We start from the raw sequence: 25864 nt of genomic DNA on the forward strand, positions 1-25864 counted from the left end.
AGGTAATTGGCAGGAGGCGGTCTCTCAAGTACGCAGATCCACTACCATGGAGGGCTTTATGAGTGACAAGTAGCACCTTGAAGCGCACCCGGAGATCAACAGGTAGCCAGCGCAGCTCGCGGAGGATAGGTGTTATGTGGGCGAACCGAGGTGCACCCACAATCACTCGCGCGGCCGCGTTCTGGACTAGCTGAAGTCGCCGGATGCTCTTCAAGGGCAGCCCCATGTAGAGCACATTGCAGTATTCCAGCCTAGAGGTCACAAGGGCCCGAGTGACTGTTGTGAGGGCCTCCCGGTTCAGGTAGGGTCGCAACTGGCGTACCAGGCGAACCTGGGCAAATGCCCCCCTGGTCACAGCCGTCAGGTGGTGGTCGAAAGTCAGCTGTGGGTCCAGGAGGACTCCCAAGTTGCGAACCCTCTCTGAGGGGTATAAAATTTGACCCCCCAGCCTGAGCGATGGAACACTGATCGAATTATTGGGAGGGAAACACAACAGCCACTCGGTCTTCTCCGGGTTGAGTACAAGCTTGTTAGCCCTCATCCAGTCCATAACGGCCTCAAGACCCCGGTTCATCACGTCCACCGCTTCATTGAGTTGGCACGGGGTGGACAGATACAACTGTTAACTGTTAATTCATAGACATCTCAACTTTGAAGGACAGTGTGCCCACTGCAGTGTCAAAATCACAAGCCCTTCTAGAAGATGATCTGAGTTACTCTGATCACCACTCTGCCCTAAATGGTATTCAGACTAACAGATTAACAGAGTTGGAAGGGATTTTATAGGTCCATGATGGCAACACATGCCACATGAGGCATTGCCCTGGCATGTGCCTATTGGCCAGATGACTTTGGCCTTCCTTTGAGGCCATTTTTCACCCTCCGGAGGCTTCAGGAAGCTTCCCTGAAGGCTCTGGAGGGCAAAAACGACCCTACGAGCAAACTGGAAGTCACATCCTGGTTGCTCGTAGAGTCATTTTTCGCCCTCCGGAGCCTTCAGGGAAGACTCCAGAAGGGCCATGAAGGCTCTGGAGGACGAAAAACCGCCCTATGGACAAACCAAAAGTCTGTTCCCGAACTTCCGCTTTGCCCATAGGACTCGTTTTTCGCCCTCCGGAGGCTTTAGGAAACCTCCTGAAACCTCCGGAGGGCCTCCAGGGGGGCAGTAGAGCCTGTTTTCGCCTTCCCCAGGCTCCTATAAAGGGGAGGGTGAAAAAAGCACACCAAAAATGGGGAGGGGAGCACTGGTCGTGCGCACATGCATGCTGTGGTCATGCGCATAGCATTATGGATGTGGCATCCCCGTGCACGGCCCCCCTGCGCTCCCCCCCACTTTTGGCACGCGAGCCACAAAAGGTTCGCCATCACTGTTATAAGTCATCTTGCCCAACCCCACCGTCCAAGTATTTCTGATAAATGGCAGTCCAGTTTCTTCTTGAAAGCCTCCAGTGAGCCTCCCACAAGGCAAGCTGTTCCATTGGTTGATTGTCCTCACTGTCAAAAACCCATCATGATTTGCTGCTGCCTCTGCTACACCTCTGTCTTGCTGCTATAACACTGGCCCTTTGCCATTTTGCATTACATCCCGACTCTTTCACATTTGAATGTCCTACTGATTTCAGAGAAACGTGCTTATATTCAATGCTCATATTTAAGCCTGCATTAAACTGCAGTGTTTAGAATTAGATCTTTTAAAAAAATTGGCTTAGTAAAATCTAAGAAATATCAATTCCAACCAATGGTTATTTTGAATTTCTTGTACTTTCACTCTAGTTTTGGAATGTAAATGATGACAAACTGCAACTCCCAGCAATCCTATTAAGCATGGCCAATGGTGAGAGATCCTAGAAGCTGCAATCCATCACTCCGTGGATGACTTTTTACCTTGCACATAGCTCCAATTTTAGTCCCACTAAAGGCTTTTCCACACGGGCAATATGAAAGTGCTGCCATCTGCTTTGGGAGCCAGCAGAAACTATGTGGCATATATAGTATACTGATCCCCATTGTGCCTCAACAATTAAACTTCCTACTTTTCCAGTTGTAAGAAGAAATCAAACTCCCTCCCCCTTATCCCAAATAAAATATTAGCATAAGGAAAAGCCTCAAAAAAGCCAAAAGACCAAGACACTATCAAAAAAACAACAACCCCTGATTTAAGTCTATTCCATATTCCATCCAAATGCCTAAAGAAAACATTGTAACAAGAAGCTAACAATACAATACAATACAATACAATACAATACAATACAATACAATACAATAGCAGAGTTGGAAGGGACCTTGGAGGTCTTCTAGTCCAATCCCCTGCCTATGCAGGAAACCCTATACCGTTTCAGACAAATGACTATCCAACATCTTCTTAAAAACTTCCAGTGTTGGGGCATTGACAACTTCTAGAGGCAAGCTGTTCCACTGATTAATTGTTCTAACTGTCAGGAAATTTCTCCTCAGTTTTAAGTTGCTTCTCTCCTTGATTAGTTTCCACCCATTGCTTCTTGTTCTACCCTCAGGTGCCTTGAAAAATAGTTTGACTCTCTCTTCTTTGTGGCAACCCCTGAGATATTGGAACACTGCTATCATGTCTCCCCTAGTCCTTCTTTCTATTAAACTACACATACTCAGTTCCTGCAACCGTTCTTCATATGTTTTAGTCTCCAGTGCCCTAATCATCTTTGTTGCTCTTCTCTGCACTCTTTTTAGAGTCTCTACATCTTTTCTACATCGTGGCGACCAAAACTGAATGCTGTATTCCAAGTGTGCAGCCTAGAACTGTGTTGGCTTTTTTGGCAGCTGCTGCACACTGCTGGCTCATATTTAAATGGTATTTCACTAGGGCTCCAAGATTCCTTTCACAGTTACTACTGTTGAGCAAGGTACCACCTATAATGTACCTGTGCATTTCGTTTTTGTTGCCTAAATGTAGAACCTTACTCTTTTCACCATTGAATTTCATTTTATTAGATAGTGCCCAATGTTCAAGTTTGTCAAGATCCTTTTGTATCTTTAGCCTATTTTCTGGAGTGTTAGCTATTCCTGCCAGCTGGGTGTCATCTGCAAATTTGATGAGTTCCCCATTTGTTCCCTCATCCAAATCATTGATGAAGATGTTGAAGAGTACTGGGCCCAAAACAGAACCTTGGGATACTCCACTGCATACTTCCCTCCATGTAGATGCAGTTCCATTGAGGACTACATGTTGAGTGTGGTTGGTCAGCCAGTTACGAATCCATCTGGTGGTGATGCTGTCTAACCTACATTCTTCTACTTTATCTAGTAGTAGATTATGGTCTACCTTATCAAATTCCTTACTGAAGTCCAAGTAAATATATCAACGGCATTCCTCTGGTCCACTAATTTTGTTACATTAAGATTAGTCTGGCATGATCTGTTTTTGACAAACCCATGTTGGCTTTTGGCTATTACTTTGTTTGCTTGTAGGTGTTCGCTAATTCATTGCTTGATTAGCAAACATTGCAGATGCCGGCACTTAAGGAGATAATGAGCTTATTGCAAGAGGAAGCTAACTATTGAGATGGCCCCATTCGTAAGCATAGCAAATGCTGCCAGCAGAAGTCCATTCAAGACAGAGTATTTCAAAAACCCTTACAGGAATTTCGACAGCTAACAAAAGCAGAGTGATAGGATTAGAGCTAGCAGCCCCTCACCCAAAAATCTAACACAGGACATAACCATCAGTTACAATAAGAATTACCCAACACCTTTTCAGAATACAAATCTCATATTGCACAAATCCCAAAGTTCAGAGTTACAGAACCATATAAGAACCCTTCCACTCACCCAGTTGGTTGCTCAGCTGTCCCAGAACTGCCCACTGTTTGTGGGTCGATTCTGTTCACCAATAAACAGAATCTTTCTTTCCAATCAGCCTCTATTTTATTCCCAACTTGGAACTGGAACTGGATATTTCTTCTAACAGGGCCATTCTGATAAGAGAAGAAAAGGAGGGGAGGAAATTGGGACTTTGAGCAAAGCACTTGAGCCACCACCACCCCTAAATGTGTGTTCCCTACACACATAGGAGCAGCAGTAAGCTAGTTAGTGGCTCAGCTTTTCTGCTTCCCTCACTCAGCAGGAAGCTTCAGTCACTCCATGGGCAGGGGTAGGCTTCAAAAATTTCAGTAGCAGGTTCTCTGACCGGTTGATGGGTGAGCGTGGCCATGGTGGGCGTGGCCCAGTTGGCCTCCTGCACCAGGGCAGGGGAGGAGAGGACGTTTTTGCTTTTCCCAGGCTCTGGAGGCTTTCCTCGAGCCTCCCTCGGGCTCCGGAGGTTCTGGAACTTTCAGGAGGGCCATTTTCCCCCCTCCCTGAGCCTCCACATGGACAGTGCACTTATCCCACATCCCAAATGGGCCACGGGGAGATTTTTGGGAGGGGAGGGGAGTGGCAGGGCCAAATAGGGGTGGGATTTGGAGGTTCTTTGAACTGACCATAATATTAACTACAGGTTCTCCTGAACCGGGGTGAACCTGTAGCAGCCCACCCTCCCATGGGGGTGAACATTTAATACCAAGGCAGTGGCTATCAAAAAGGCCCAATTAGCCTTATCTCCCCTCTCTCCTGCCTCCCCCCCACTCCGGTCAATAGAGGAGGAGAGAACATGGGTGAGAACAACTCAATTGCTGCCTGTTCTCCTATCTCACCAGGTAATTTTTGTGTGGGATCAAACAATGGGCAACAGAATATTTTCTTCTCCTGCTTTCTCGCTTCCTTCAAAGCTGCCCTCCTCCCACCCTAATCAGATGAGACATCATAGTGCTTAATTCACAGGTAGAGTGAATTTTTTTGTGTTTGTGCCAACATTCCCCATCCATAGATTATGCACTATGATCGAAGATGTCAAAACTCCACCCATTTTACTTGCTGATTAGCCCTCCCTTCCCCCGACACAAATATGTTTAATAGATAAATAAACTGCCTGTTGAAGAATGATTCTCTCCCCTCTCACTTGCTGCCAGATCTGTCAGAGTTGGTCAGAGAAGATAGGACAGTGATGGTGAAACTTTTCAGCATCGACTGCCCAAACCGGAACAGGCGTGCATGTGCATGTGTGCGCGCACTGAAGCACTGGAAACCCGAAGACCAGCTGGCCATTGTGTATGTGTGCACCAGCCAGCTGGTCTTTGGGTTTCCGGCACATGCAGCTGTGTGCCTGCCATCTGGTCTTTGTGCACACTGGAGCATCGGAAACTCAAAGACCAGCTGCCCGGCACATGCATGCCTGTTTTTTGGCTGTTTTTCCACAAATGGACCAAAAAACAGCCTGAAAACAGCCTGAAAACAGCCTGAAAAACAGCCTGAAAACGGCCTGAAAAACAGCCTGAAAAACGGCGTGAAAATGGCTTGAAAACAGCCCAAAAATGCTCCCATAATGGCCTGTTTTTGGCCATTTTTCAGGCCATTTCCAGGCCATTTTCTAGTGCTCCAGCACCCTTGAAGACCAGTTGGCCAGAAACCAGAAAAGCAGCTGACACCGGCACGCGTGCCCACAGGTTCGCATTCACGGAGATAGGAGGTGACTTTTAGACCCACTGGGAGAGAGCCTTGACTGTCTCACTACCATGAGGTGAATATCAGGAGACCAGGGGGCAGTGGCAAGCATATCCACAGCAATGCAAGTGACCAAGAAAAGCACCTGCCCCTTAACCTATTTGCAATATTAGGCACCACAGATGGACCACACTGCAGGGCTTTAAAACTAGAGAAAGAAAAGTTCACAAACCCCTCTTAGAAGTTCAGGAGTGACTTGAAGATGATGTCATCCATTCATGTCCTCCCAATACTGCTGCTGAGGCATCTACAAACTGCAGTTAGCAGTTCCTGTGAGGAACAGCCCCAAATTAACATTTAATCCTCCAACATGTGTGGCTTAATGTCCACTACTTTGTTGTGATGATAATATAGTGACCTTCAGGAAGTTCCATTAACCCTTTTAGGGTTTGGAAAGAATTAATGCCTCCTCCTAAAGCCTTATTTTGATTGTGAAAATGCTGCACATCGTTGCCCTTTTTACAAAGGAGGATTTGGTCTCCAAGGGCTGCAGGCTGACAATAGAATTCTAATTGAAATGGAAAGTGGTTTGCTTTACAGCAAAAGATATTGAGTCAACTTTTGAATGTAGAAAACCAGCTAAAAGAGAAGGGGAGAGGAAGACACAGCTTCTATAAGCAGTTGCAGAGAACACTGGCTATGTTCAGATTTATGAGAATAGCTCTCCTTCAGGAGCCAAATGCAGGGGAGGTGATGTCCAGATCAGCTACTGCAGGAACCATGGCTAATGTTTTATTTTCTAAATTATCTTTGCACACGGTATGTCTTGTATAACTTCACCAGCCGGTCTGGTGGAGGTGGGAAACATTTGAGAATTAATGTGAATGCAACATCTTTCCTTTGCTTAGACACTCCAAGCTGTTAAATAAGAGCAATGAATCTGCTTATAGAAAGGAAGTACAAGGGCTGGCATTGTGGTGTAAAGAAAATAATCTTATACTTAACACCAACGCCTTGTTGAAAAGAGGAATTGATGCAATTATTGTTTAATGTTGTATGGTGTTGGCTATGTACAGTATACATGTGAGTGTATGAAAATGAAAATAATTTTTTTAAAAAAAAAGAAAAGAAAAAGAAAGGAAGTACAAGGGCTGGCATTGTGGTGTAAAGAAAATAATCTTATACTTAACACCAAAAAAACTAAATAATTTATAATTGACTTCAGGAGGAAGAGAGATTTATATTTACCATTGTACATAAATGGCAAGGCGGTGGAGAGGGTTGGTAGTTTTAAATTTCTGGGCATTTATATCTCAGAGGACCTCTCATGGACCATGAATTCTAACATGCTTGTGAAGAAGGCACAGAAGAGGCTGTACTTCCTGAGAATGCTCATGAAGATAAAGCTATCTCAGCATCTACTTCTGTCCTACTAGCTCAGTACCATTGAGAGTGTCCTGACATACGGCATTCTTGAATGGTATGGGAGTATCTCTGCAGCAGACAAAAAAGCTTTACAGAGAATCATTAAAACTCCCCAGAATATCACTGGGCTCCAGCTATCAGCCCTGGATGACATCTTCGCATCTCTCTGTTTGAGGAAGTTGTACAACATTCTCAGAGACTCCTCCCATCCGCCTTACAATCTTTTTGGATTGCTGCCTTCTGGCAGAAGATACAGAACAATTAAAACTCGGACCACACGTCTTCTGAATAGTTTTTATCCCAGAGCTATAATTGCACTCAACAATGAACTAAAGGGCCATCATCAGTGAGCTATTGAACAGCACTACTTGATCTGTTGTGTGGATGCTTGGGTGGTTTAGGGGCAGGGAATTTTTGGTGTGTGTATGTGGAGGGATTGTCATGTGTGTTGGGCTTGGTCTCTGGGTGTTATGTGAATTTTGTTGTATGGGTATACTGTGTATATACATACAATGACAATAAAGTATTCTTCTTATTGTAAATAAACTAGGAAAAATATAATGTGTGGCAGAATACCTAGCCAGGATTATTCACAAGTACTGAAAATTAACTAAAAATGACTAGCAATCATCCAAAATTTCCCATCCAAGGAATTCTTTCCTAAGTATTGGAAGCCTAATCATCCAGGTTTTCCTTGTTTCATAAATGGAATGAGAAACTTATTAGCATCCATGGTCATTTCTTCCCTCGCTGTGCAGAAACGATTGTGTCTTTACAAGTCTTTCCCCATTGGACATCTTCCAAATCTGTTGGATTACAATTTTCAGGTGATGTGGGTGAAGATAAGTGCTCTTGGAGGCATCTGGCTGGGAAAGTGTGTATTGTGTATCAAGGACAGATTAACAGATTAACAATGCAATGCAATACAATAGCAGAGTTGGAAAGGATCTTGGAGGTCTCTAGTCCAACCCACTGCCTAGGCAGGAAACTCTATACCATTTCAGACAGATGGCTATCCAACATATTCTTAAAGACTTCCAGTGTTGGGGCATTCACAACTTCTGGAGGCAAGCTGTTCCACTGATTAACTATCAGGAAATTTTTCCTCAGTTCTAAGTGGCTTCTCTCATTGATTAGTTTCCACCCATTGCTTCTTGTTCTACCCTCAAGTGCCCTGGAGAATAGTTTGACTCCCTCTTCCTTGTGGCAACCTCTGAGATATTGGAACACTGCTATCATGTCTCCCCTAGTCCTTATTTTCATTACACTAGACATACCCAGTTCCTGCAACCGTTCCTCATATGTTTTAGTCTCCAGTCCCCTAATCATCTTTGTTGCTCTTCTCTGCACTCTTTCTAGAGACTCCACATCTTTTCTACATCGTGGCGACCAGAACTGAATGCAGTATTCCAAGTGTGGCCTTACCAAGGCATTATAAAGTGGTATTAACACTTCATGTGATCTTGATTCTATCCCTCTATTTATGCAGCCTAGAACTGTGTTGGCTTTTTTGGCAGCTGCTGCACACTGCTGGCTCATATTTAAATGGTTGTCCACTAGGACTCCAAGATCCCTCTCACAGTTACTACTGTTGAGCAAGGTACCACCTATATTGTGCATTTCGCTTTTATTGCCTAAATGTAGAACCTTACTTTTTTCACCATTGAATTCCATTTTGTTAGATAGTGCCCAATGTTCAAGTTTGTCAAGATCCTTGTGTATCTTTAGCCTATCTTCTGGAGTGTTGGCTATTCCTGCCAGCTTGGTGTCATCTTGTAGGTCATCTAGTCCACCCCCACCCACCCAAGCAGGAGACCCTATGGACAGTTTGCTGTCTTGCACAATAACTTGTGGGTATTCGCTAAAGATGCTGGACGGATGGGGTTAAAAAGAAAAGACGAGCTTCTACGTCTGTGAGCATATCCAGTTGGCTTCTCCCAACTATAAAACATTTCTTTTTATTCACAATTCAAGAAAGAATAGAATCTGCAGAATCAGTTTTGCTGGGCCAGGAACACCCTGTTAGCTTAGGAACTGGTTTTCAGTCTGGTTGTTGCTGTTCTCATCACTTACTGATTCTGGCTGAGTTCGCACCAAGAACAAGACCCTGGACCTCTTCTGTAAGTATGCAACAACTCTTACAGGTCTGTTGGCTCAAAGCAACTTGTGATAAGCAGCAGAAAAATAATTCAACCTCTTTAGAGTTCCAAAGCCTCGGTGCTACCATTAGCTAAACTCACAATGAATGTGGCTGCACATGCAAACCAATTAAAAAGAGAGGGCCCAGAAGCAAGGAAGAACATAATCAACACTCTTTTTCAGTGTTGCACTTCCATATGTCTGCAGAACAGTGCAACAGTTGTGAACAGTTTAGCAGCAACAGATAAGCTCTTCCCAGGGAGGATTGGGGAGTGAACAGCTGAGTTGTGGGGGTGGTTATCTACGCAATTGTCTATGGATGTTTGGTGGTACCCTGCAAACTACCGTATTTTTCGGAGTATAAGACACACCTTCCCCCCGCCTAAAAGAGCATGGAAATGTTGGTGCATCTTATAAACCAAATACAGCCATGTTTGGCTTCCGGAAGCCCTGCCCCCGCATTCTATTTTTGTGAAAAACAGACAAAAATGGGGCATTTTTTCGCAAAAATTGAGGCGTTTTTGCCTTCCTCCAGACCCCAGAAGCACTCTGCAGGCTTCAGCAGGGCTGGGGGAAGGCAAAAACATCTCCGTTTTTTGCGGAAAATGGCCCATTTTCTTCCCGTTTTTCACAAAAACAGGAGCATTTTTGCCTTCCCTCAGCTCTGCTGAAGCCTGCAGAGTGCTCCTGGGGCCTGGGGGAAGGCAAACACTTTTTTTTATACTTACCTCTTCGAAATCTTGGTGCATCTTATACACCAGTGCATCTTATAGTCCGAAAAATATGGTTCTTTTTTTTTTCAGAATAGGTAGTCCTTGACTTATGGCCACAATTGAGCTCAACGTTTCCCTTGATAAGCCAGACAGTTAAGTGAGTCACACCCTATTTTAGACCTTTTTGCCACCGGAGTTGAGAGAATCACAGCAGCTGTTAAGTGAATCATGTGGTCATTAATTAAATCCCCCATTGACTTTGCTTGTCAGAAGCCAGCTGAGAAGGCTGCAAATGTGATCACGTAACCTTGGGACAGTGCAACCAACATAAATACATGTCAATTGCCAAGCATTTGAATTTGGACCGCATGACCATGGGGATGCTGCAATGGTGCTAAGTGTGAGAACTGGTCATAAGTCACTTTTTTCAGTGCCATTATAACTTGGAGTGGTCACTAAACAAATGGTTGCATGTCATGGACTACCTTGAAGCCGTAGCAATCAGATGCTCTGAGAAAGACAATTTCTCCAGTTAAGGATAATGTTTCTGTACCTTAGCAACTTTAACTTCAGTTGGACTTCAGCAAGTGTGGGTTTCAAATTTTTTAAGAACCTCCTCTGTAGGTGTGGCCTGCTGTGTGGGAGTGGCTTGCCGACCATGTGACCGGGTGGGAGTGGCTTTCTGACCATGTGATTGGGTGGGAGTAGCTTGCCAGCCATGTGGCTGAGTAGGCGTGGCCAACTTGTAAATGTGGTGAAACTCACTTAACAACACTCTTGCTTAGCAACAAAAATGTTGGCTCAGAAACTCTGGCATTGAAGTGTGCAAGTCTTAAAGCTATCAAGTTACAAGAGCCTTGCACCCCTAACCCTTTAGAAAAAAAATCCAGGGGTGTTCAAACTTGACAGCTTTAAGACTTGCGGACTTCAACTCCCAGAATTCTTCCTCTTGCTCTTCATCTTGATGATGTGCGGACGGGCGGGGGGCGGGAGCTGGAACCGGTTCTAAACGGCACTGTGGATTTGTGGAACCTCCTCTATAGAAGAGGTTAGAACTGGCAGAAACCCACCCCTGGACTTCAGTTCCCAGAATTCCCCAGTCAGTGCATTTGGTTCTGCCATTTCCATACACTGCCTTAGCATTTTATTTATTTATTAAACAAACTTATACAAGGTGACACCAGGAGACTTTAATGCCACCTCTGTCAGTTTTTGAGTATCTCATTAACTTCACCCAGCCACCACTACCCAGTCTTTCCCTTCCACTTGACTTATTCAGTTTTGTTTTATAAATCCATAAATAAATAAATCTTCATTTATTCTACATAATATACAACCAAACCACCTTAACGTAATTCTTTCGCATTTTTACTCTGCACTACTTTCCCAAAATGTTTCTGCCTCTACCGTGATATTCTTTTGCAGGAAAAGCTAGAATTAGTTACTGGTTTGGTTTGTATTCAATCTAGATCTATTCAGAACCTGAACTTTTTAGATCCCATCTCTTCTCTTGCTACTCATATGTCTACCCTTCCCATTGATTCAAGGTGTTCCAATACAATAAAGCAGGCAGAAGAAGCCAAAGCTGTTTTTTTTTTCAAAAAGCAACTGGACTTTCTTTGTTTTTCTTTGAAGGTGTTTCTGAAGAAGAGCTGAAGAAGCTTCTTGGATGAGAAATGAAACGTCTTCGAAGAAATACAAAGTCCAGTTGCCTTTTGGAAAAGCACCTCTGAGACATTCATGACCTGGATGACTGAGAAGCTCCATAGACAGGCAAAAAGCCATTTTCACTGCTTATGGCAATCAAATATATCTATCTTTCTATCAGTATTTCCATTTCCTAAAATCACTTCATCCCATCAAAGTACACAAATTCATCTAGTTGTGTTTTTTTAATCACTTAGTTGTAATGTTTAATTATGTTGATCATTTATAGATTACACTTCAGATCCATACTCTTCAATGCTAGCCTTTGTTCTGGGACATTCAAGTCCACGAATTATCCTGCATTAAAAAGTCTCCAAATATAGCCAAAAAATATTGCCACAAGCATTCATATAGCACTACACAATGCTCTTTTCTCTAACTTTCCCCCCAACAACCTTGTAAGGTGGGTCATGCTGAGAACGAGAGAAGAGAAAGAGCTTGTGAAAGAAGGAATAGCTAGCCCCAAATTAACCTCTCCTAGCCAAGAGTAGAGAGAAATCTGACCTTCCCTAGCACCAGACTAACACTTTAAACTAGGCATCACTCTCAAGTGCCTCTCAGTTGTAAAATAGAAGGAGATAGGAATGGACAAACGTACACCTTGTTTCTTCCATTCTTTTCTTCCATGTAGTAATGTGCTATTTGGGAAACTCTCGACATATAAATGGTTTTATGTCTTTTTATGTACACCGAGAGCACATGCACCAAAGACAAATTCCTTGTGTGTCCAATCACACTTGGGCAATACAGTATTCTATTCTATTCTATTCTATTCTATTCTAGATTTCGAGATTTAATCGAGATAATTAAGGGACACTTTCTCTGGTCTTTCTCTGAGTTTGCATGCTGAGAACAGGTAAGGGGGGGCAGTTCTTCTCCCTCTTCGTGAATTTCCCCGGAGGTCCTGGGTTGGACCCCAAATGCAAAAGCAGAACGGCGGTCGTCCTAAGACCCCCATGATTAAAAAAAAAAACCCACTAACCTAGCTCTTTGCTCTCCACACACAGGGCGTGCAAAGGGAATCTTCGCGGTTTGAGTATTTTAACGTGTGGACGGATCGATAGCGAAAGAGGTTCGGTTTAGGAGCTTGGACTGCTCGCCTGCCCTTCCGATGTAGAAATCGACTGGGGGGTGGGGGGCAGCCTGAGGACGGAAGCTGAGACCCTCTCCCCAACCGATCTACCTTCAGTCCCACCCAGGACCACGCGAGCCCCGCTTGGCACTCCTGTGTGTGGGGGGGAGGGCACACGACTCAGCAGTGAAGCAGTTAAGGCACGCCAGCCGTAGCTTCAGCCCCGGAGCCAGCCTGGTGGAGGGATGCTCCTCCGTTCTCCTGCCCCCCCACCAGGCAAAAGTCACGTTGCTTTGGGCAGGAGAGGCGTCGTGAAGCGATCCCAGGTTTAGCGTCCTCTTTCTCCTCGGTGGAGGATGGGGAGAGCCCTGCCTGGAACAAGGCACCAGCCCGGGGCAGGGTGTAGAGAGCGCCGAGCGGGACTTTCCAGCGACAGCTCCTGAATAATTGAGAGCCAGCAGTCACTTTGCTGCTCCCCAGGCAGCCCAATTGGCACAGCAGCTCCGGTTTACCAGCTCCTGATCTGGACCGGGATGGGAGGAGGTCGCTCTCCAGCTGAAGAGCTGCACCGAGGCTTAGCAGGCAAAGAGAAGAGGAGGGTGACACAGCTCTGAAGGCAGCCCGGCTGGATTCCCCACCTCTGCTCCAAACGTTGTGCCCATTGCCTCTCCTTGCCAGGTTATAGCAACAACAGCGGAGGGCACTCCCCGTCACCAGCCCACCATGGCCTTGATCGTGCGCTTGAAGAGGGTCACCAACCTGAGAGGCAAAGCGGACAGGATAGCCAAGGTGGCGTTTAGAGGTACATGCCCTCAGTTGTGAAGCCTGCAGCAGAGGCACTCGGTGCGATGCTGCAAGATAGGCGCCTGGCTTGTGTGCAGGTCTGCATGTCCCAGGGAAGGGAAAGTTCTCTGCAGAGGAGCCTCAACTCTGCAGGACAAGGGCATGATTCTGGGGAAGGATGCTCACTCCCCTAGCGCTTCATTCTGGAAAAGAATACCCCATGCCCCCAACATTTTACCTGGGCTAAAGCTTCTTGGAGTTGTGGCTGTTGTTGTTTAACTGGCAGGTTCTGGAGTCGGCAAGAGCTCTGGTGATGCAGCTCCTTCAATTTGGAGCCCCATTATGTCTGAAGAACCCTCAGAGGTTCCAAACCAAAGTTTCCCCCTGTAATTAAGATCTGGAGGCTGAGTTACTATGTTACTGTTGACTGTGGTTTATTTTTCTTATTCAAGGAACAGTTGTGTTGGCCATTACACAAGTAGAAAATGTTGAGGACAGGCGGGAAGAAGAAAAGTGCCAATAAGAACTTCAAAGCCATTGAAATGCCACCTGCTTTGAAAATGTTTAACATGTGGCACACACCTGCATTTCTGCCATGCTTCAGACATGGCAAGGTTTTTTACAATGAGCTACTCTTTCTGGTGGAGATAGCAAGTGGGTTGTGATAGGGGTAACAAGCAAGCCGCCTCCTAAGCAGCGTTTTGTCAGGTCCTGACACCAGAATTTGCAGAAGCCCTTCCCCATTTTGAGCAGGGGGCTTTCTCAGCTTTTGCTGGAACCCCTGGCATACGAAGTACTGCTCTGAGTGTATGCACACAGCTTTGAAAGATACACGTTGCCACTGTTCTCTACTGAGTGCTCACTACATATAACAATCCACATTGTTTTTATACAGCACTGCAGAAAGTCCGTGCTCGCACTAATGCTGATTTGCAAAATGTAAACCTTTTGATCTTAACTTCATGTTGTCTAGGGAAGTGGAGTTAGAGCTGAAATTAGAATGATTGGCTTGACTAAAGTTATGGTATGCTTGTTTTCCATAAATCATTTATAGCACATTCTAGCATCACCTAATCATCACTGAGACAATATAACACCTGCCTGTACCCCTCTCACATTGGCAGAATAAGGGTTGAATTATACTGAAGGACAGTATAAATGATTACTGAAGAAATGGTCTGTGATTTGTAGTTGATATAAAAACTGAGCTGACTTTTTTTCAATTGATATGTTCTATTAGTATCACAGCTATTGCATGTTACTTCCATAGAGTGTGCATTTAATATACATTATGACATATGAACAAAGAATGTCATAAGTATTATTTTTGAGGTATCAAATAAGATTGTTCTTCCCACACGGAAAACATCCTGGACTTAAAAGTGAAAGGTTTTGCATTTTCAGGTGTTTGTTTTTTGAAATTCAGAACCAGCTATAAGATAAATTAATGCATGGACTTCAACTAAAAAGAAAAATCAACTTGATTTTCTGAAGATGCCTAAACTATCTTTGGATCACTAGAGTTAAAGACATCCAGCCCTCATTTCTTGATAGTTGCCTAACTTCTACACCAGCTTATCCTTGTGTCCAAGAGTTTGAGAATATAAATATATTTATCTGTAAACTATCTTGGATCAGGTCAAGCAGCAGATTAGAATACATGGAAAGCCTAGCAAAATTTCCAAACAGAGCTAAGCATGCATCTTTGAATAGAAATATTATGCCAGACACACAACCTGGTGGCTTTCTGATAAATTGAATTAGACACGTTGGATTAGATCCTGAGTGTATTTGACTGGAACACTCCTACTTAAATTGTCTCCTTAGACCCCACATCAGTTCCAATCAACACATCTACTGCCCTAATTCATTATATTGACTAACCTATCGCCCCCTTCCAGCTTTGAGCAGAAATAACACTTGGGAGAAAGAAAAGAATTAGAACAAAAACAATTGATGAGGAAAAACGAAAGCTAATGCAACCATATGGGTTTAAGGAGTATTTCTTTACACGTATTTTAATCTTAACTGCTAAAAATTACACTTTTTAAAAAGGATTTTTGAAATAGATGGTTGGTGTGATGGGAATGTTTTTATATCTCCTATTTCAAAAACATGGTGCATGCATTGTGTGTATATATGAGTGGTTCTTAAATGCCCATTATCAATTCTGGGCACAGGCTTCAAGGACATTTTTCTTTAATAAAAGACAAAAGCAGCTGCAACTTACCAGTACATAGCCCCCTACATCTAAGGTCAAGCCAACTTGCAAACAACACCTGTACTGTACAATCAATGGTACACGTGTTATATATGAGGACAGGGCAAAGTTCCAGTTCTAATACTTAGACAGAACTTTTTACATTATTGATGCTGATTCAAAATAAAAAAATTTCCCAGTTCCTTTTTTTTAAGCATCTTGAATTTTGGAATCCAGCCTCCCCCACTTAGGCTACTCTTGTCAGATTTTACTGCAGCCCAATCTGAAGCTCTCTCACAAATGGTTGTCTTAACTTACTACCATGAAATTAAGTGGATCACTCCTCATCCTTGGAAAAAATCCAAAGGTTTGAGGCATATTGCACCATTCAGAAAAAGCAGCTGCTCCCTGAGGTTGAGAGATGACAGAAATAATCTTGCGCCATGAAATCCCTTTTTTGGGGGGGTCTTGAAATGCTGTTCTCTGCTTCTCTATTACCAAATAACAGGGAGGGCATTCTGGATATGTTCAGAGGTTCTCCCTTTTTTATGATCACATTTGCCAGGGCAAGTGATACACAGATAATTCAGGGCTAGATGAAGAAAATCCTACAGCAATCTCTCCTGAATAGGCAGTTTAATCTGGGGAGTTGTGCTGGGGAATAAAGGAAAAGCGTCTTGTCTTGTCCATGTGATATCATATCATCTGGTTAAATAAATAAGAAACTAGCCAGGATTTTCCAAGTTTTGGGACTAATCAACCTACCATGGGAGATTCTGCCAATGGCAACAAAAGTTGGTAACAGCAATAGGAAATCAAAAGCCGTCAAACCATGACATGTGGGTGTCTCCAGCGAAGAACCATTTACCAGAGTTATTATCATCTAGATGCGGAAACTATGACATGCATGCCAGAAATGGTATGCAGAGCCATGTCTCCAGGCATGCCAGCCATCACCCATTACTCTTCTCGGTTCTGGTGCACATGCTTGCCAGAAAGAGGAAGACTAAGTGACCGGTGTCCATGCACTTATTGGAAACTGGAAGCTCAGCTTCCTGGCATGCACACGCGTGCCGGGAAACTGCTCTTCTGGTTTCCGGTGCTCCCCCCCACGTGCGCCGTCTCATTTTGGTACTCGGTGCCAAAAAGGTTCGCCAACACTTATCTAGAGCTATCCCAAATGCTCCTCTACAGAAAATATCCCTGGAACTATTTTTGATGCTATACAATAACAATGGCAGGTCCAAACATCTTGTGCATATGCTAACTTATATGATTTTATTTATGTTTATTTTTTGTAGCATTCTTGGTGCTCTCTGAGTTTGGCTGTTTGCTTGCAGATGTTTCATCACCCAACTAGGTTATATCATCAGTTCAAGAGAGTGTGGGATTTGCTCTGGTTTCTATACAGTCGCTTGCCTTGCCAGTGTTGGTGGCCGTGTGGTTTTCTCCTTGGTAGTTCCTTGATTGAAGTATTATTTTCTGCTTGATCGTTTGTCTGGTGTTAAATCCCTGTTTGTCCGAGCATTGGCTGCTGGAGAGGATGTGTTCTGGAGGGCATGTGGTTTTTTATTTTATTTTATGAATGCATATATGTAATATTATTAAGCTGCAAACTTAGAGGTTTTATAGAAGAGTGACATAATTATTTACACATAATAAACAATATATTAATTTAGCATTAAAAATGTGCAGGGAGGGATTAGGGTTAGGGTTTTCCTCAAGTGTCCTAGGCCTCTGCAAGTTGGTCAGACTAGGCAGTGGTGCATTAACTATTAAGCAGACTAAGCACGTGGTTAGGGCACCAGGCCCAAGCGGGCACCACAAAGTTGATAAAGAAAGAAACCCCAATGAAGATTTGTACAGTATGTACAAAGGAGGGGGGGGGGAGCACCAAGATTTGTCAGTGCTTAGAGCACCAGTGGTTAATCCACCACTGAGACTAGGCACTTATTTTTTTCCCAGCTTCAATTCCAGACAAATTGTTGAAACAAGAAACAGTAGCGGTCCAAGACTCAAAATGTGTTCTTTTCTTTCTCTTATTTATTATTGAAGTCCCCTTAAATCAATCTTTATGGGGAGCTTAACAGAATTCACATGATTTACCTAGATAGGTGGCAGTACTTAGCTAGCCTTGACTGATTTCAGAAAGTTGAGCCAAGCCAGATCTGGTTAGTCCTTGGACAGGAGACCACCCAAAATATATCAGAATGGAGACTAGATTGAGAACTTTAAAAACACATCCTGGAAGCAGACAATACTAAACCATGTCTGAATTGTTGCCAAGAAAAGTATGTCCAAGACATCACCAGGAGTAGAATCTGGTTTGACAATGGCTCTTACTTACACGCCTTTCAGGGTTAAGTTGTACTTAACTGCCACAATAGCCTTTTCAATTCCTGCAGCTCCAAGTAATAATACAAAAAAAATATGGAGGTTAATCTGTTGGACACAGTTGAATGTATATATTTGCCAGTCACATCTAGTTTGCAGATTACTGGAAACTAGCTGCAGTAATATTGTCAGGATCATTTTAACTAATTTTTCCTTTTAGGAGATTTTTTACTAACATTACTTTCCATAGACATATATTTCATGTACAGAGGAAAATTAATCAGGGAAAATGTTTGAGCAAAGACACGTATACACATAGACGATAATTATTCCATTGAGTTCTTTTTGTTGCAATTTTTGTAAAAGAACAACAGTAAATCTTGGAGGAAAGATGCAAGCTTTGAGCAATACCTCTATTTTGGCATCAAAAAATGAAAAGATTTGCAAAAGATTTGTTATGCAAAAGAAAATATTAGATATTAGAGATGGGGATTTTTTTTGATGATGATGATGATGATGATGATGATGATGATGATGATGATATATTGACTCAGATTCCAAAGCACTGGATAAGAATTCCAAAGCCCTGGAAATAAGAATTCAAATTATTTTGATTTTAAAGTGCTACACAACTTATTGGATCTGGAATTTCTTCCCCTGCAAAAGATTAAATGGCTTACTCTCTGCAACTGGAAACACCTGCAAGTGAAATTTGATCAACCTGCTGAAAGAATAGCATACTAGCTTTTCTCTTGTAATTCGTTAAAGTGAATCCAACTCCATGATGGGGCAATTGCTGTATGTGTCCCAAATGGGACTTGCCAAAGATCCTTTCCCAAAAATTACAGGAATAAAACAAGATTCCTGATCTGAGAATTAAATTCTGATTTTCTGAAAAGGATTTGACTGCATAGAGATTGCATATAGTTGTACTTTGTTTAGACTGAGAACTGACTTTGAAAAACAGGTTGAAATGTAGGACTTGGAGTAGGTCATCACATATAGAAATGACAGGAAGTCTGAAGGCAAACCATCCTTAACCCAGCATAATCCAAAAATATTTAACTTCTGTTCAACAATGGCTATAAAGTCCAGTTCCATTTTTATACACTATGCTATAGCATTGTTACACATGTAATGAAGTGGCAGGACATCAACCACGCAGCTATTTCGAACTTTGATTTTGAAGAATTTTTTTGGAAATACTTTAGAGAGCCAAGAAAACAAATCAATGTATCAAATGAACCCAGTGTTCCCCCACCTGGCACCAATGATCAGGCTCAAATGATCCTACTTCTGACACAATATACAAAGTCCTAGCTTTCTGGAGAAGATTTCAATGCTGGGAATGGTAAAAGGAAAGAGAAGAGGGCACCCAGAGGCAAGGTGGATGGGCTTGTTTACAGTGGCAATGGTGGTGCAGTGGGAAGTGCTGAAGAGCCAAGTTGGGGATGGAGAAAATCTATCTATTGGTCGTTAAGAGTTGACAAAGACTTGATGGCATGTAATTAATCAAGTTTGGATGCCCCTGACATTGAGTCAAGACACTCAAATCAAAACAAATGAAACAGGGAAAACACTCAATTATTCCCCCCAATTATTGAAAAAAAGCCTAGGCAGATGCAAAGTCAGGCTTAAATACTATCCTAAGGACAACTGATATCAATGAATATAAGGGGCAAAAATCCTACTGCATGTTCCCTTTTATACCCACTAGCTTCGGAATATTGTCTTTTCCTTGAGTATCTTCAAAAAGCAGCACTTGATTGCAAGAATCATCCATTTTTGTTCCCTAGGAATGCCTCAGGCATTCATAAAAAATAAAGATTGGCCCTGGACTGTAGATTGTTCTATAGCTGAACAATTCCCAGTTAGTGCTTCTTTTACTTAAAGAAAAAAAAAGAGCAAACCTTTTTACTTAATTTTGCTTGAAAGAAATGAAACCTGGAGGGGTTGGGAAAGTTGGGAGGTGATTAAAGGCCCCAAATTGTAGAAGTGGGATGTCTTTCTGGTATAGCTGCTCCAGGCTATTTCTCTGCACCAAAAATGTACACTGCTCAGAAGGAAACAGCAGCTATAAATCATAAAATCCCAAACTGTAAAATACAAATCATTAAGACCACTGAGGGAAAAACATACAGTTCCAAACAATGACTCGTATATCAAATCAAGAGAACACCCATTAAAATGTACTTGCTTAAGACTGTTTATGAGTCTTATGCCATGTGCGAACAGGTGGCAATATAATTTCTCACAAATAGATAGATATATAGGTAGGTAGGTAGGTAGGTAGGTAGGTAGGTAGTAGTGGTGGGTTCCGGATTCCGCACGTATACCGGTTGGAACGACCCCGGCATCACCCATGCACATGTGTGCGGCGCGTGCATGCATCATGCTTACCTGCAATGCTTCCGCAAGCCTCCATGATGCTCCAGCTGCTCGGTGGAGGGTCACACAGGCGCCGTATGCACCATATGCACCATGCACGTGCGTGGAAGTGCCAAAAGCTTAAAGCACAGGTAAGGAGCTCAGGCGGGCGGGCAGGCGAGCCCTCCGGAGCACCGTACTGGAACGGTACCCAGTGCTCTGGGCAGGATCTGGTGCTCTGGGCAGGTGGGGCGTACCACCTTCAACCCACCACTGGTAGGTAGGTAGGTAGGTAGGTAGGTAGGTAGGTAGGTAGGTAGGTAGGTAGGTGGGTGGGTGGGTGGGTGGGTGGGTGGGTGGGTGGGTGGATGGATGGATGGATGGATGGATGGATGGATGGATAGATAGATAGATAGATAAATAGATAGATGATAGACAGACAGACAGACAGATATGTCTTGTGAAAGAGTGTAGAGATGGGAAAGGAGACAGGGACCACTGAAGAGCTATAGTAGGAGAAAAGACTACTCAGTCCTGAGAAAATGGAAAGGGTGAGAAAGCAATTCAATTCTGTATCTTGAGTTTGTTTGGTATAAGATGCGGCAGGAATTCTTTCAAGATTCAATTATGTTGCCCTGAGACAACAAAAAGCATTGCAATAGTGGTGAATATCTGTACCTTGGGTGTAGGATGAGGGCAAGTGGTGTACTACCAGTTCTGTGGGCATAGCTTGGTGGGTGTGGCAGGGGAAGGATACTGCAAAATCCCCATTTCCACCTGGTTCTGGGGCCAGCCAGAGGTGGTATTTGCCAGTTCTCCAAACTACTCAAAATTTCCGCTACTGGCTCTCCGGAACCTGTCAGAGCCTGCTGAATTTCACCCCTGGATGAGGGTGGAGGTTCGTTCTCCGAGCTTGTGGATTGGTTTCCAAACGTTTCATTACCAGGCTAGGTAACATCTTCAGCTGAAAGATGTTACCTAGCCTGGTAATGAAACGCTTGGAAACCAACCCACAAGCTCAGAGAACAAACCTTCACCCTCAATAAAAAGCATTTCTGGAATCCATGCTGCTTCTTTCCTTCCCTTTCTTACCTCGAAGGACTGGCCAGGCCAAACAACCTCCCTAAAGAAGAGTCCTTTAGTCTGAATGGGAAGCCAATTGAGATGACCTCTGCTACAGAGGTATTTATGAAAAGGAAGGTGTTGCGTCCTCCCGACGCAGCCGGCAGCCGCGGCCAGAGCCTCAGGTTTCTGATTGGCTCTGGCACGCCAGCCAGCCGGTGGGAGAAATACTTGCCACCGATTGGCTACCCGCCTGACAGTTGTCAAGTATAAATATGCTGTCAGGTGGGTTCTGTTCCCCATTCGTGTTCTGTACTGTTGACTGTTAGTTCTGCAATAAAGTTGACTTATTTTACCTCAGAGCCTCGTCTTTTAAAGAAGGAGCCCTGGAGAAGGACAGGGCCTTTTGGATGGAACAAAGTTTCCAGAAGAGGCAAGGAAACAGGTTTCACAAAGTATTTTAGAAAGAGGGATGATTGTTCCCTCAATAGCTTTTTTTAAAAATATATCATCACATTTATATCACACCATTCATTGTTGCCGGCATGCACATGTGTGTCTTGTCACCTAATCATTATTGACCAGCTGACGGGACTAATTGGAATAAACGCTGCACAAGAAACCTTACAGTGCCAGTGAAAGTAGTTGTAAGGTAGCTTGTGTATGTGACACCAAATTCAATATGGCTGTCGTGAGAATCAAAATAATATATGCATCCACATCTCAACTGATCAGTGTTTCAACACTTTTTGTAACAACCAACATGTTGCTGGTCCCTTCTGTTATTTGGTCCCTTGAGTTATTTATAAGAATAATAAAGGTAGGATAAAAACTAAAAATAAAATAGATCATTGTTATAAAATATAACCTGAAGGAAAGTGTTGAGGTAGGGAATTTTCAGTAGAGGTAAATTTTAACTTTCAATGGAGATGTAATCTCTATATTTCTTTATAAAGCACAATCCACAGCGAGATGAAAAAGAGCAGATGGGGCTCTGCGGGAATGAGGGAAGTCAAAATTCCTAGAAGAAGAAACTCTAAAATCAATTCCAAAAGGGGGGCTGGGGGTGGCAAGCTTTCTGCATTAGTGCAAGGGAAACTTTTTTTTTGTTGTTCAAAAGTTTTATTTCTTTAAAACAAACATTTCATCATTCCTCAATCAGTAAGACATCGAAGTACAATTTTTTGTATGTCAAAATAATTCTAGTTTACCACCAAATTCTTGTCTAGCCTAATGCATACCCCTCCCTCCCTCCACCCTCCGCCCCAACCCCCCTCCTCCTCCCCCCCCCCGACTTCCCAGAACCCGTACACGGTATGGATTTTTAACAAACACAGTCTAAAATCTATTGAAAAAAAGAAATAAAGAAATTAATGTCATTCTACATTGACCTTAGCTTCTTCTTGCTGAACTAACTTCAGGGAAGGGAAACTATTTTGAAGTGGCTGAAAATATTAGATGAGTTTGGGGGCCAGATAATGAGACCCTCGGGTCTGCAGCGTACAATTGAAATTGTGCACATCATTACATAATTGCCCAACACGTGTTTATCGATGTGTTTATACGTAAACTTTAATTGTGTAATTTAGTTAAAATTTCAAATTAAAAACACCCTGAATCTCCCGAGATCTCATGTTATACTGTGAACACAGACTTCTTTAAATATGGCCACCTTACTAAAGCCATGGTGGCACAATGGTTAGAATGCAGTATTGCAGGTTAACGATGCTCACATCGCCAAGAGTTTGATCCTTCCAAGTTTGGTAAAAGGAGGACCCAGATTATCGGGCGGGGGGGCAGTGTGCTGACTCTGTAAATGGCTTAAAAAAGGCTGTAAATCACTGCAAAGCTATGTATAACTCAAAGTGCTATTGCTATTATGAGATGTTGGCATCCTTCTTTAATTTATTTATTTTTCCTACATATTAAATTTTTTTGAATATATATTTATTATTTTTACATTTAAAACAATGCAGTACCGCAAAGTCAAAGTGACCATACATTCACATTATATACAACTAGCCTCAACCATTAACCATTAGCCTACTTAGTACATTGTCTATCCTTCTGTCCAATCACAATATATACAGTTTGTTCCAGTCTTGTCACCTTGTCTTATACCAATCATAAAATCTGTTCCAGACTTGAAAATATTCTGATTCCTCTTTATTTTTAAGTTCACGAGTGAGCCTATCTGCTTCTGCACAGGCCAACACTTTTCTGATTATATCTAGCTCTGATGGTGTATTTTCTTTTTCCCAATATTCTTCATAAGTTATGCGTGCCACAGTTAGTACATGTATAATTAGATAAAGTGTATCTTTCTTAAACCCCTCCGGTATTATATCTAGGAGAAAAAATTCTGGTTTAAACAAAATTTGGTCTCCCACCATTTGTTCTAACCATGATTGAATCATTTTCCAATATTTTTTTGCCTCACTGCATGTCCACCACATATGATAAAAAGTGCCTGGTGTTTTTTTACACTTCCAACAAATTGGGACAAGATTTTTAAACATTTTGGAGAGCCATGCTGGGGGGACATGCCATCTGTAGAACATCTTATAAATATTTTCTTTATACGCCGTAGCCATTGTTAGTTTCCGATTAAGTATCCAAAGTTTTTCCCACTTAGCCAATTCTACATTATAATCAATTTTTTTTGCCCAGACAACCATAGTTTCTTTGACATGGTCCTCCTCTAGCTTATATTCCCACAAAAATCTGTACAACACTTTGATCAGCCTGTTTTCTTTCTGTATCAAAAGTTTATCTAATATTGTGTAATCTTTGGCAATACCTTCCTTCTTCCTATCCTGTGCAAACCTTGATTGTATCTGTAAGTAGGACCACCATTCTACTTGTACCCCTTGTCATGCCAATTCTAATCCAGTTTTGATCTCCCCCTGTTCTGCTCAATAACTCAATATGTAACTATATTTTCCATATTAATTAAATTTGGGTGTATATATGCTTCCATCATACATAGCCAAATGGGTGTTTTGGTATAGTGGTCATGTTTAATTTTGTTCCATATTAATAACAGGGACTGCCTGATGTAGTCTCTATTGAAATATTTGTGTGCTGATCCTTTTTCATACTAAAGGAAGGCATGCCATCATACTTGGAGGTCATGACCTTCCAATTTGAGTAATCTTTTATTTCTCAACAATATCCATTCTTTTAACCATGTTAGAGTGGTCGCAGTATAATAAAGGTCCCAATCTGGTACACCAAGTCCTCCTTTTTTCTTAGTATTTTACATGGCTTTGGGTTTTATTCTTGGCTTTCTTCCCTTCCCTTCCGTACATATTAATTTTGAAGTCAGCAGCCATCAATTATTAGCATCATAGGTATTGCAATGGCCATGGGAAACTACACAACTAGTCCCCAATAGAATGTTTTTGCAAAGTAGGTTTATTGCACAAGCCATTACTAAAGCATTTTTTGAAAAATAATTTTCTATTCAGTTTAACTCTTAAATTAAATACAAGCAGGTGCTTGCCTAAAAATGGATGTCTAATATTTGACCCACCTCCCCCAGTCTCTCTTTCCTAGTATCCCTCCCAATTCACTCTCATAGTAGCAGTTCCAAACTCCGGTATAAGTGCCTCATACCTTTTGTGCTTACATTTTTCTTTTTATAATAGAAAAAATATTCCTAGCTGATTCTTCCTATTAGGATACTTCCTTTCTTTCTACCATCGAAAAATGTGGCTTGCGGAGTTTTTGAGATCAGTTAAGGGAAAATAATGTGTAAAGGGATTCTTCCCATGGAGCAATGGATCCAAATTCTCTCTAGAAGGTTGCCAGTAGCTTCATGTCTCAGACTGCTACTGTGTAAATTTCTTTTTTATAAGTATGTGTATAGATCTGAGAAACACATTTGCATCTGCTAGCAATACAATTGTGATTATTACATTTTTGTCCCACCTTCTCTCTCTCTCGCTCGCTCTGTGTGTGTGTGTGCGCGCGCTTTAGCATAACTCTGGAATGCTTTGATCAATTTCAATCAAACTCGGTACACAGATGACTTACTCTCTGGAAAATATATATTGTGAGGGTAAGACACCCCTAAAGCCTCTTGGTCTGTGTGTTCTGTTAATACACAGCCTGTTGTGCCTTAAAAGGGATTTTACTGTACTGCTGTAAAATGGCTTCTATTGTGCAGCACAGTGAGGTTGCCATGGTAACAGCTTCACAATACTCTACAAGGGGGCTCCCTCTGGTAAGGGGGAAAATCCGACATTATTAATTATGTTTGCTCCAGACATTTTCCTCCTACACATAAATATCCAGGCAACGCTGGGTTAATCAGCTTATATGTTTTATATGTAACTCAAGGTGGTTTTTAGTGGGGGATAAGGACAGGAGAAACAATGATAGACTTTGCTGCTGTCCTTGAGAAAATCCTCTGTCAGAATATTTTTCCAGGTCTTTTTTATCTAAACAAACAACAGGTAAAAGGAAGCTCAAAGATAGGTTAATCACCAAAACATGGCACTCCAGATGAAACCACACAATGCACTTCAAATACTGCATACTGTACGG

At 42.5% G+C, this 25864-nt stretch overlaps 1 protein-coding gene across 1 annotated transcript in view; it reads left to right on the forward strand.

The window, feature by feature from the left end:
- Positions 1 to 13290: 13290 nt before the first annotated feature.
- The window catches only part of OTOF (otoferlin), a 191155-nt gene continuing 178581 nt past the window's right edge, over positions 13291 to 25864 (forward strand). Inside the window, exon 1 of the mRNA XM_032216294.1 lies at positions 13291 to 13369. Coding sequence (XP_032072185.1) covers positions 13291 to 13369 — 79 coding nt within the window. The remainder of the gene's footprint in view (positions 13370 to 25864) is intronic.

Source organism: Thamnophis elegans, chromosome 4 (assembly GCF_009769535.1).
Source record: "Thamnophis elegans isolate rThaEle1 chromosome 4, rThaEle1.pri, whole genome shotgun sequence".
NCBI classification, from domain to species: domain Eukaryota; kingdom Metazoa; phylum Chordata; class Lepidosauria; order Squamata; family Colubridae; genus Thamnophis; species Thamnophis elegans.